The 13,051-nt window shown below is 41.4% G+C and overlaps 1 protein-coding gene across 1 annotated transcript in view; it reads left to right on the forward strand.

Annotated features, from left to right (window-relative positions):
* Nucleotides 1-13,051, forward strand: part of LOC113027985 (protein kinase C-binding protein NELL1) — a 301,737-nt gene that overhangs the window by 111,925 nt on the left and 176,761 nt on the right. The window contains exons 8-11 of the mRNA XM_026177879.2: nt 1,959-2,093; nt 3,176-3,278; nt 6,527-6,600; nt 10,380-10,479. Of these exons, the coding sequence (XP_026033664.1) occupies nt 1,959-2,093; nt 3,176-3,278; nt 6,527-6,600; nt 10,380-10,479 (412 nt within the window). The remainder of the gene's footprint in view (nt 1-1,958; nt 2,094-3,175; nt 3,279-6,526; nt 6,601-10,379; nt 10,480-13,051) is intronic.

Genomic DNA, 13,051 nt, shown 5'->3' on the forward strand with positions numbered 1-13,051 from the left:
CATAACATCAGGTATTTTAAAGAAAAGGAGACAGATTATTCTGTAAGTAGGTACTTTGTTGTAAGTACTATCTAAGTAACTTTAAGTTGTGCATATGTAATGTATTTTACAGGAAAGAAGAAATAATTACATTGTAAGTTAATTTAATTAGTGTATAAGTACCATTAAATAATAACTATTGCTATAAATATCACTACTAATATTGGTATTAGTAAGCGTAACCCAGCGGTCTGATCCTGCAGTTTTAGAAGGTTAAATCCAAAGGATAAGTATTTTTGAATATAAATTTCTATAATATATACATGTTCTCTCAGTGTTCTCTCTGTTTACTTCGGCTTCCTCCCACAGTCCAAAGACATCCACGGAGTTAATTGGCAGAATAGAATGGCTTTACTATTAATATGAATAATGATCTATGGAAACCCAAAATACAATTCATTAATTCCTTCCTAATTCACTAAAATGTGCAGATGAGCCCTTTTGCAAATTAAATACCAGCTTAATGTGGTGAAAATCTTCTATATTAACCTCTGCAAACTGTTTTTTTTTTCTGTCACTACTGTAATCCCAAGTGCTAAAGCATTACCATCACTTGAATTATAGATGCACTGATGCATTGAGTTTCAAACCAAATCCCAATGTGTGTTTGTTTCATTGTTCCAACTAAAATATGATAAGCGCTTAACGACAGACAATTCAGATCTTGATTACAAACAAAATTTAATTAAATGTTCATTGGCCCAAGACTCACTGGTCCCCAGAATATGATAAGATTGAACTTTTACGTGCTTGACATATCTGTCAGACAAGCAGGAACGGCAACAAGTGATGAATGACGTAAATATCATAATGTGAGGCTTCTGGTGTGTCGACTTTGTGTTTAGCTGGGACTTCACACCTCTCTCAGGCTGTTGTATCCACCATAGGAGATCCATGCCTGTTAACCTGTGACTTCTTTATGCATCGTCACGGCGCCATTTGATGCTCACACTGTACAGGAAAGGTATTCCTCTGTGGTGCCTCAAGGCAGCCTCCGAGCCTTTGAAATTGCTTTTCAAACATTTTGTTTTTGGGCTTTGACAGGACATATCTCTACTATTCATAACTCGCACAGCATTCCAGCAGCCAGCCGAGACTTCTCTAAATGAAGTAAAAGGCCTCTGTGACATCCAGCATTTTTTCTTTTTTCCTGAAAAGCGTCTATCATTTCCCAGCTACTCCTGTCTTTTTGACTCTGAGACCTGGGCAGCTCTCAGAGGAGCGAAGTGGTGGAAAGGCAGGGTTGCAAACCGTCTAAGTAGACCTTATAATTTCTGAGTGCTCAGATCAGTTGGAGTTTTCAGATTTCTCCAGCTTCCCATCTATGAAACAGAACTCAGATTTTGTGTGTGTGCGTGTGTATATTTTGTATTTTTTAGGCACATGTAATATACACATAAACCCAACAAATTTTCAAATGATAACTTGAGGATAGTGGGTTAATGTACAGGTAATCCCAAGCCAAAAAATCAAAAATCTAGGCTAACTGAGTGGAATAAAATATCTCAAAGAGAAAAGAAATCTGATTTTGGTCTACTCCAACCCGTGTGCCACACAGTTGTCAGTCAAAGATGCTTCACTTGTGTTGAGAGACAGCTGTGAGGAGTGTCAAGCAGGAAATAAGCTGAGGAAGAAGGGGCTGATCAGTGTGTAGGAATATAAGAAGGGTGAGGTGGGATCGAAGCTGTTAGTCCTGTCATTTCTCAGTAGATTATAGCCTAAGGTCTCAAGCATGAGCTGAATGATGATGACTTATTATTCTATGTGCCCTACTAATGAGTGGCTCCCGGCGGAGCACCTCGCGGTGAAAACCATCCAGGGCATGCCAGGGGGATTATGGGGAGGGGATGAGGGGTAAAACCAGCATGCGCACTTAGACTTCTGATTTCATTTTGTGACTCTGGCGATTCTGTGTACAGCTGAACTATGCTGAGTCTAGGCTGACCCAGCTGGAAGGATGTCATTGCGAGAGGACCTGCAGTGCCAACGGTCTGGTCTACCGGGATAAGGAGCTGTGGGTAGAACCTGAGAACTGCAGGAACTGTGCATGCAAGGTGAGTGCCAACCTCATCCTCAAAGACTGAGACCTTGGCTTTTGGTTATCTACTTTCAATTATCACACCCTAAAAACCTCCTTATCAAACACTTTAATCTCACACTGGTGACACATAATAGTGCAGCAGCATCTTACGGTCCTTTTTCTCTCTTTAATGCAGTCTTTCCAGCCACCATACCTGCCACTTAGCTCTCTTAACTTGCCTTCCCATCAGACCTCCTATTCACCCAGCCCGAGCATCATCTCTCTCTGCCTCCTGCCCGCCTCCTAATAAGTGCCCCCTAATCAGCCTGACTGCCTGCACTCATACATAGGAGCCAGATTTTAAAATGCAGTGAATCAGGCCATCGCTGGCCTGGGAGAATTAGACTTGCTGCATCATTGCACATCAAGCACAGGGTGAAGTTTTGTCAGTCTGGTTTCCTCCCATGGACATGCCATTAACTGATAACCAGGGTGTCCCAGGGAATCATTTCAGATGACTCTTGAAATGAAGAGGCGATGGCAGAGAGCGAGGTATCAGTCTCAAAAATTAAGACAGTCCTTCAGAACCTCGACTGTCATCAGGCTACCCTCATTCATTCTCTACTGTGTGAATAATCTGTTTTCAGATTACATGGCGTCATCGTTTGTTCATTATTCTTAAATAGCACAGCTGTCAGTTTAAGAGTAGTTCTAAATATAATGTTATGAATACCGGTAGTTTGAACACGTCGCAAAGAGCTCTTTAAACCTTAGCTAAGGTTAAAAAGGTGCTCTATAGGTGCAAATAAGGTGTAATCAACAACTTTCAACTACTGCAAACCTTAGTGGATAAAAACATGTATCACACTATATGTGTTACAGATTTAGTGGTAAAAAAAAAAGTCCCCAACCCCCAAGCTAAAGATTTAAAATGACATAAATACTTAAGCAAATGTATCCTATATTGAGACACAGAAGGGAGGAGACATACATTCAAAGTGAATTTTACAGCAGTGCCATAGGCAAGACCCTTATGTTCACACCGAGCTTTGGATTTTTTCTTGTAATGTTTGTTTTTATTCATTTAAAACAAAAGAATATCGCCTGCTCTTACAGAACGGTGTGGTCGAGTGTCGCAGGATTTTCTGTCCTCTGGCAAACTGCTCAGAAGACTTGTTGCCTGTACATGTGGATGGAAATTGCTGCAAGACATGCAGACGTAAGTATAATGAGTAAGAACCAAGCCCGTGAACAGAAGTTAATTTTTCTGTTCATTTTGTAGTCACTATGACCCAAAATGAGTGACTACGACTCAGGAACAAAGTGTTTACAGAGGTCGAGAAAAAGAGCCATTTTTACATAGACATGTTAATTGGGTTCAAAATTAGGAAAAACTTGGCGTGATGCCCTGTATCTGCCACCTCTTTTAGGCTATAAGTGGCTGAGAAGTGCCTGATTTGCTTTGTTCATTTGTCACTTTTTGGAATGAGCTCTTCTTAGCTTGCTATCTTATGCTTTCGACACCATCTACACCATTACTTTTGAAGTGCCAAAGCAAGAGAAGATTTCTGGTGTTGCCTTTTTGCAGCAGTGTAACAATGTCACATTGTTCCTTTTCTTTGCTAGAGAGAGACAGCAATTGGCACAGCCACAAAATATAGCTTTTAGGTTAGATAAACTAGTGTTGTGTCTTAAAAAAATCCCCTTATTGACTCACTATTCACTGTAATGGATAGCTAAAGACTGACTCAGTAATAAGGGGCTAAATTTGAAAACCAATTGTTGCCTACTGGTCGCTTCAGTATCAGGCTGTGATGCGGATGCACTTGTAGCTATGGACTTTGTTAAGTTGCTTTTTCATGCTTTTTTGTTTTTCTACCAAAAGCTTTGGTGCTTGCTTCTAATAAGCAATTTTGTAGCCATGATTGAAAGCAGCAAGGATTGCTGCAGGTCTCTTTGAAAATATGATGTATTCACAGTGTTTACTTGGTCCAACCAACAACACAAACCTCGAAATTAGCAAAATCAGCTAAAGCAAAGCAGGAACTTTGTACATCTAAACCAGGGGTAGGGAACTCCAGGCCTCGAGAGCCGGTGTCCTGCAGGTTTTAGATATCACTCTGGGTCAACACACCTAAATCTCACCCTTATCTTCCCTGCTTCGCCTCTATGTTCTTGTCTTGTCTTGTGTGAATTTACTTTCCCTGGAACAGTCTCTCACTGTCGTTCTCTAAACCTAAAAGAGAATTATGGATTTGATCAACTGGTCTCTGAGTGCTATTGACACCCTTTTCTCAACGAGAAGTCGGGGCTCGGGAGAGCCTGAGTGCCCTGGAGGGACTTTCCCTGCCGGTTACATGATGGACGGGTGGCAGAACTGGAGGACCGTGTGCCTGGCGGGACTGTCGATCGAGGACGCTGAAGATATCTACCTATTCGGAACCATGATAACAGGGTTCATGCTGATCGGCGTTGGCTTAGCCCTGGTTTATCAGAGAAATAAGAAAGCGGAACCGGCTGTTCAAACCCCCACAAGGCTGCCCGCTGGATTCGAAGCGACGGGACGAGGTGCGACCTCTCACAACGAACGTAATATGGTCAACACCTTGGAGACGCTTACAGCTGCTGTGAAGGCTCAAAACAACACCATTGAGCGTATGAGGGGAAACATCAGAGAGAGGCCTGCTCAAAATGAGACCCTTGAGCGACAGTTGGAAAACATCGCGGAACGGATCACTGCAGTTGTGAGGTCTCAGAATCAAAAGACTGACAACACCACGGAACAGAAGTTTGATACCATCATGGGGAGGCTCGCAGCTTTTCAACGGGAGATCGAGAGACCAGCCTCGGAGTGCTAGAATTCGAGCTGCTCACAAAGGAGAAATCAACAATATTCAACATTTGGACACCACGGCCCCAGCTGCAGGCCCAAGGCTGGAGCCCACCAAAACAACTCCCTGATAACGACTGTGTGATGACTATTCTTCCCGCCCCATGAAGGACACCTGGATTGGCTGGAGGACTGTTTACTTAGCCTGATAGGCCGAAGGACACTGTCTCAGCTAAACTATGGACACGCACACACACACACTTACACTGATAAGCACTCACTCATCCCCCTCCCTTTCCAACGCCTTCGATGCTTGTGCCCTACCGGGGATGATAGCAGTCAACTGGACCAGCACAGATGCTGCAGGACCGGATGCGCTGTCTACGCCGGCTCTCTCTTACCCTTTACCCGCCCCTGTTGCTTGTCTCGTGTTTCTATGGTGTATTGATAGTCATGTGCTTTTGTGCTGAGGTGTTTTTTCTTTTATCAAACTGTTCTCCCACTAGCAGCTCAGTCTGAGTGGAGTTTTTTTTCTCCTCCTCTTACCTCATGTAGTGTATTTTCGTTGTTTTTTTCCTATCAGCCTACCTTCTGACATGTCTGCCCAATGTGATGTTTGTGTAAAGTTGGTCAGAAGGTTCCTTTGTGAGTGCGCATGCGCCATTAGCGTACTGCCTGCTGTAACCCCTAATTTCCCTCGGGATGAATAAAGTATTCTGATTCTGATTCTGATAAATCAAATGATTAGTTCATTACCAGGCCTCTGGAGAAGTTCAAGACATGTTGAGCAGGTAATTAAGCCATTTAAATCAGCTGTGTTGGATCAAGGACACATCTAAAACCTGCAGGACACCGGCTCTCAAGGCCTGGAGTTCCCTACCCCAGATCTAACCAGATAGATACAGTAGGTGCAACTTTTGTTTTTTTTAATGTGTTAGGCTGGGCTGTTGTTTCTGGGCAATGTTCTTCTGACACAGTGAAATCAGAGTAAGCTATGGGCCGAGAGCGAAGATCACAGTCATCTGATTTTTATGGAAGCTGAAATAGAATCACTGTAAAAAGCACACAGGGGTCTGCTTACTGCTCAGAGACAACTGTCTTCTTACTATACTGCAAAAACACTGAATCCCCAAAGTACAGACAGCCTTTGAATAATTTCAGCCTCCTCTGCTTCTCCCTCCATTCACTCCTTCCTCGTCTTCCTCCCCTGTGAACATCAGAGCTCTGGCACAAACAAATGATGGAGCGGCGCTCCGGAGCTGCGACTGAGTGCTCCACAGTCCTGCACCCCGGAGAGGAGAAAAAGCAGGACTTCATATCATATGCTTCACTTTCTATTTCTGCTTTATCACCAGAGGAATATGCAGAAGAGACTTCCTCTGTTGTATTCTTAATGCGCTGTTACAGTTCCTTTCCGCTTGTGCACACTAGCCAAGAACAACTTTGTTTCAGATGGAATTAACTATGCAAAACTTCAGCCTGGAAACTTTTTTTTTTGTAGGCAACCTCCAGTTCTCAGTGTTAGCTGAAGAATTTATTCAATTTCTGGTATTTCATAGTTTTTGTGCTTACCCAAACAAAGTGATATAGAAATTGTCTTGTCTTGTTGTTCATTTATTTATTTTTTTTGCCTGCAGCAAAATGTACCTACATGGAACAGACATTTTCTGAGGGACAGCGGTTTTTGTCCAGGAGCTGCCGGGAATGCAAGGTAACTCGTCTTTTATGTTTCCATCCTCTCCCCAGCGTTTAGTCTTTATCGTGCAACCACCAGACAACGCCTCTTTGGAACTTGAACATGCAGTGCTCATGTGTGCGGTGGACTGCTCGGTGTGTTATTCAATTAACCAGCAGGCCTTATTAGTTTTCCCACCCTCCTGCAATCTGTTCAATCTGCCTTTTTTTTCCCCCACCGCTCTAATGGCGAGATAGCCAGGTAATTAGAATAACTTATGAACACGGCAACACAAAGGCCTGATTTGAATCAGAGCTTCATCATTGCGTAGATTATAATTGAACTCATTATTCCAGTTCAGCATAGAACAGAGGTGGGCTTTCTCCACTGAGAAGCCATTTATCTTTAAAGGCACTATTTTAAGGAGAAAATTAGCGTTTTATCCAGACATCTGGATTCCTGGACTCTTTATTAGCCCTTAGAGACCCTGAAACATCATTAAACAACAAATGTTTGTTTCAAGCAATTACAATCATATTTACTCCTGGACGTAAGATCTGCTAAAAGTCCAATTTGGGCATATTATATTTAAAGGGGGGTTAACAACACATTTTAACACTTTAATGTGTGTAAGTCAATATGTGCATTTTTTTTTTTTCTTTTGTGGTGACATGTCAGATTTAGCATTGATCTGATCTGATCCTTCTTCAGATTTTTGCTCTGGCCTCTCACCCTGGGAGGGGGAGAATGGGGGAAAAGCAATGACATATCTGTATGTGTGCCATACAACATGAGGCAGAAACACAAAAAGAAAGAGAAAAGAAGGAAAGAGAGGACCACTCTAGGCCAAATTATGAAGTATTATGATGCGTGACATTAGTCATTCTGCTCGGCAGCTTCAAACCATTAGTGTTCATTTAAAACTCTGTTAGTGCGTTCACATGTTTAAGTCCACTGACTACAAATCCTGTGTGTTTGATCACTTGCCAAAAGCATGTCATCACTTTTTACTTTGATTAACGACCTCTGAGCCAGCCACTGCTTTCGACTGAAAGCTAGGTCACCTCTAGGGGTGATTAACTCTTAGGGACTCTAAATAAAATTGTCACTGACAAAAACAGAGAATTTCCATTTCTTTAGTATTCACTGATCCAGCATACAGCAGAAGCCTTTAACTTGAAAATCACACGTTCAACATAAGTAACTTTTTTTTAATCTCTTTATATTACTTCTGGCTTATTTCAGTACTGATCATTTTAGTTTACCTCAACTTTATTTTATTTATTTATTTTTTTTACACAATTTAAATCCAAAACATCAGCTTTCAGGATCCGAGTTACTTGCCCTACACAACCTGTCACTCCTCCAGCCTCTACAGTCTTATAAACGGTGTGTCTGGAAAGTATTCCCAGTCTACATTTTGTGTTTTTGTTATTTTATTCCAAAATGTATTAAATACATTTTTAAAAATTATTTTTTCACCTCAAAATTCTACACATAATACCGCACAATGACAAGGTGAAACAACTGAATAAAATAATGGCGATAATAAAACATGTACACACAAAATTGAGCTCAGGTGCATCCTGTTTCCACTGATCATCTGTTAGATGTTTCTGCACGTGACTGGAGTCCAGCTGCACTCAAAAAAATGAAATTGGGTGGTTATTAAATTTACAAAATTCAAACTAGTACAATCTAGTAAGAGTGGTTAGTTGCCTGGATTCACAAAATTCACAAGATCACACAAGAGTTCAAACCACAGGAAAATCACTGGGGTTAGAAGAGAAAGATAACCCTAAACACACTACGTATATGCCTTATTGTGGTTTAACCTGTAAAGGACAAAAACGTACAGAAAATTCTATATAAAGCCTTGTAATCATAGTTTCCCTATTTTTTTGAAGTCTAGATTGACAGCTCGGTGGCACAGGGTTAGCACTGTTACCTCGCAGCAAGAAGGTCTTGGGTTCAAATGGTGAATTCAGTTGACTGAGGATTTGAGGATTGTATTGAGGTACAGATCTGGGGCACGGTACAGAAACATTTCTGCAGCATTGTAAGTCCCAATGAGCAGAGCGGCCTCTGTCATCTCTAAATGGAAGAAGTTTGGAACCACCAGGACTCTTCCTAGAGCTTGCAGTCAAGCTAATCCGATTGATTAGGGTAGAAGGGCCTTACTCAGGGAGGCGACCAAGAACCTGATGGTCACTTTGACAGAGCTCCAGCTTTGCTCTTTGAAAAGAGCACCTTCCAGAAGGACAACTATTTCGGCAGCACTCCACCAGCTTGGCCTGTATGGTAGAGCGGGCAAACCCATACAGTGAAGCATGTTGGTGGCAGGATTATGCTGTGGAGATGTTTTTTGGGATGCAGGAACTTGGAGTCTAGTCAGGGTCGAGGGTAAGATGAATGCAGCAATGTAAAGATATATCCTTGATGTTCATCCTTGGTGCTCCAGAGCACTCTAGACCTCGGACTGGGGCGAAGGTTCATCTTCCAACAAAACAACAACCCCAAACACACAGCCGACATAATAAAGGAGGTTCTTCAGGACCACTCTGTGAATGTCCTTGAGTGATCGAGCCAGAACCCAGACTTCAAAATGATTGAACATCTTTGGAGAGATCTGAAAATGGCTTAAAATTATTCTCCATCCAACCTGAAGGAGGCTGAGAAGTTCTGCAAAGAAAAATTTGAGAAAATACCAAAAATATATGTGCAAAGCTTGTAGCATCATACACAAAATTATTTCAGGCTGTATTCCTGCCAAAGGTGCTTCAACAAAGTATTGAGTAAATACTGTGAAGACTAATACTGACTGATGAATTATACTGCACTGTGCACAGGCTTGGTGTTGCTGAGCTCATCATAGCTGTCGATGGCACCAAACAATGCCAGTATTCAAAGAATTGATTTGACAACCATTAACATATAGTTGCATGTTAAAAATAATAGAGTAAAAAGTGCTTTTCAAAAATAAAGTACGTGGTTTTAAGGTTTTCGGCATTTATTGGTATTTTCTGAGATTTTGCAGATTGGGCGAACAGACTAAGCTTAAGCCAAACTGGTAATTTTATTAATTAGTGATGAATATATTCATTTATTTGACAGATGGCAACACTGTAACAGTTAGATATGTAATCGTTTTATGAAGCTAGCTAAAATATTACCATATATATATTTATTTCCACCCTGGTCACACACAGAGCAACATTATAATTAATTTTCAAGTTTTAAAGTCTAATATTCATTTTATTTCCATGGTTCCTTTGGCTCCTTCAGAGACAAATGATCTATTTGGCTCATTTAGGCTTTTCCTCATTCAAATGTTTTTATGTGTCTACTGTTTGAGTCAGTAGTGCAGAAATAGTGCAGCTTTAATAAATTAAAAATTAACTGAAATACAGAATACATTTTTAGAAAAAAAGCACGATCAGATGGAGAGACAGAGGTTCACCAAGAAACTGGGCTATTTACAGATGACATGAGAAAGCAGTTAAAATGGTTCCTACTTCCTACAAAGGGACGACATTGAGGAAAGACGTGAAATATTAATATATATAATTTACTCAATACCCAGTATGGCCTTTCAAAAACAGCTGATTTAAGTGTTTAAAGTCAGGAAATGGGACTGATAAGAAAAAAATTGGTTGAAGAAGCAGTCCTGTGGATGAGAGGTTGCAGTTTTAAATATTATAAGAGATCAGATTGTATAACTGGTGGAAAACTGATTCTCTCTTAATGCATAGCCCTTCACACATCTGACCCCATCTCTGAAATCACGATGTCTTGCCTGTGTCCTGTCCTTCCAGAATGGCCTGATGGTGAAAGTCACAGAGACCTGTCCAGATCTAAACTGCACCCTCAGTGAACAGATCTTACCAGATGGCAGATGCTGCAATGTTTGCAGAGGTACATGTTTCTTTCCACTTCCCACTGCACTTTTCTCAGTTGTATGGATTACTTTTTTTTTCTTCTTCTTCTTTCTTTTTTTTGCATGTACACACTGTGTCGCTGTGAGGAGTAAACACAGCCGTCTTCCCAATGCTGATTTAGGCTGTGCCTCTGCAATAATTTAGTCTCTCTCCCTTGTCATCCACTGTGAATGCTTTTTGGCCCGTGTACCTTTCAGAGCAGATTGGTCTTTCTGCCATAGAGCACCTGCTATGCCTATTTACCTGAACCCCATTGCTTTGGCAGGGAAATGCTACGGGGTAAATAGCCACTGGTAATTCAGTAAATACATTGAATAAACAAACTACAGGAGGCTGCCATCTATAGAGACATAATGAAAGAATCCCTGGGGCAGGTTCTGAGTGAAGGAAATTGCGCTCTTGTTTAGGTAAGCTAGCATTTCTTAGACTCACTGTATTCACACAGGACGGGGATGAAATGGAAAGGAAAATACATGTTTGGGAATAGGAAAGAGAGGGAGATGAAAAGATAAATGAGTATAGCATAAGACAGCAAAAAGCAGAAAGGTAAGGGAAGGTAAAATGAAGTCTTAGACTTGCTGTGATGAAGAGAAGGAAGGGGGCAGATGGGAGGTAAATAAGGTAAAACGCACATGCCAGCAAAAGAAAGGAAAAGAGATGACGACTACAAACTGATATACTGACAATACTGAGAGTGTTAGGTAAAGAGTAAAGAGAAAGCAGGAGAGGAACTTAAGAGTAAAGGAAGGAAAGGACTTGAACTCCTTTTGTTGGAAAGTAAGAGAAAAGAGTAAGGAGAGAAAAGACAGCTATGCATTATAAAGGGAAATATAGCTGAGGAAGGAAGAACAGAAAAGTAGATTTAATACAGTAAGGAGCAGCAATTAAAGATTAAAGTCTCAGTGCCTCTTCTCTCCAAACCTTTTCTTACCTCTCCGACACACACACACACACACACACACACACACACTTGCTAAAAAGCCAAGTCGGTCATTATTCATTATCATTGTTTCCAAATCATCTCCAGGCCTTTTTTTGCCGCGTCGTGACTTGGTCCTTTACCACCACTCTGAGATGTAATTGTACCTCGCTGTTAAAGTCCTCGGAGTCACGCTGGCTTTGTTAAATTGGTAATTACACAATTGTCACACAGTCTTCATACCAGGTAGAATTTCACCGGGGAAAGAAAACAAAGAATTGCACAGTGTGAGGGGCTCGTGCAAGTGTGCAGTGCAGTGCAAATCAAAATCCAGCAACAACTCCCCTTTTACATAAACACACTATCACAGTTGGTCTCTCTGTAGCATGTACACATGATCCTGTGAGGACTCGCTGCAGATGATTTAAGGACTGAGAGGGAGAATAATGCAGGCACAAGTCTTTCTTCGGTAATAGCTCCCCAGGCTCCCTGCCTCGCAGGGCTTTTATGTGCAGCCAGTCTGTCACTCATTACAGGACATGATGGGCTATATCAACTCGTACCTACTGAGCAGGAGACAATCATCTATGTCTGTCTGTCTTTTTGTCTGTCTGTCTCTCTGTCGGGTCACATTTTTGTGCATGTGCATGAGTCTCACTCTGGCTTGGTTCAGATCACAGAGCACAGATGAATGATAGATGTAGCTGTTCTCTATCTAGGTAGGCAGAAATGATCACACACAGGCAGGAGACCAGAGTTTGAAGTTATCATCTAACTAGCTACAACTAGGTACTTGTTAATTATTGCCAAAGGGGAAAAAAAAACATCAATATCATCAGTGCAATTAACCTCACAGCAAGCCCTGTTATTTGTCAGATAATCACATCAACACTCCAAACAGCACCAGCACCACAAAAGGACAGTCAAGAGGTCCAGCTCAGCTACTCCAGTTAGCTGAGGTAATGTCTAGCAGGCAGCTAGTGGCTCCAGCCACCTGTGCCAGCATCTACTTGTAACCAAGAGGCCCCTTTATCATGCAGGACTTCAATATTTAAATGGGTGACTTACATAGAAATTCACCTGTTACCATGACCAGAACCTTTTTCTTCTTTTGTACTAGGCATAAACATGTTTATTCCTCCTAGCAAGTTGGGCACTTTGATGTGTACCCAGTGGAGATTAACTGGCTTTTGTAGATAGTCTCAAGTGGCCATTTGAGGAACTGGCACTTCATCGTTTGGCTTCATTTTTCAGCCCTGGCAGAAGAGTTAGGGAGGGAGGGAGAAGAGTTAAACTACTGGGCACAATTTCCTCTAGGACTGAAACACAGCTGGTCATTGGGGAAGTCAGCAATTGGAAGTTTTCACTCATTGCTACTCTTCTGTAAACACGGCTGTAATTATTCCATGTTGCCTTGAGATAGCATCTTAGCTGCACACACAGAATACACTCTACAGTATTTTAATTACATGGCAAAGCTTGTTATACTGCAGTTTTGTGTATGTGTGTGTAGTTGTGTTTTGAATTTTGAAAGTTGTCCATTCTGTATAACTGACGCAGTGCTCCACCTGTTGCGTTAGTTGTGGTTTTTCAGAAATTGAAATTTCATTAAAAGGATGTCTTCAAATAC

This window comes from Astatotilapia calliptera, chromosome 1 (assembly GCF_964374335.1).
Source record: "Astatotilapia calliptera chromosome 1, fAstCal68.1, whole genome shotgun sequence".
NCBI classification, from domain to species: Eukaryota; Metazoa; Chordata; class Actinopteri; order Cichliformes; family Cichlidae; genus Astatotilapia; species Astatotilapia calliptera.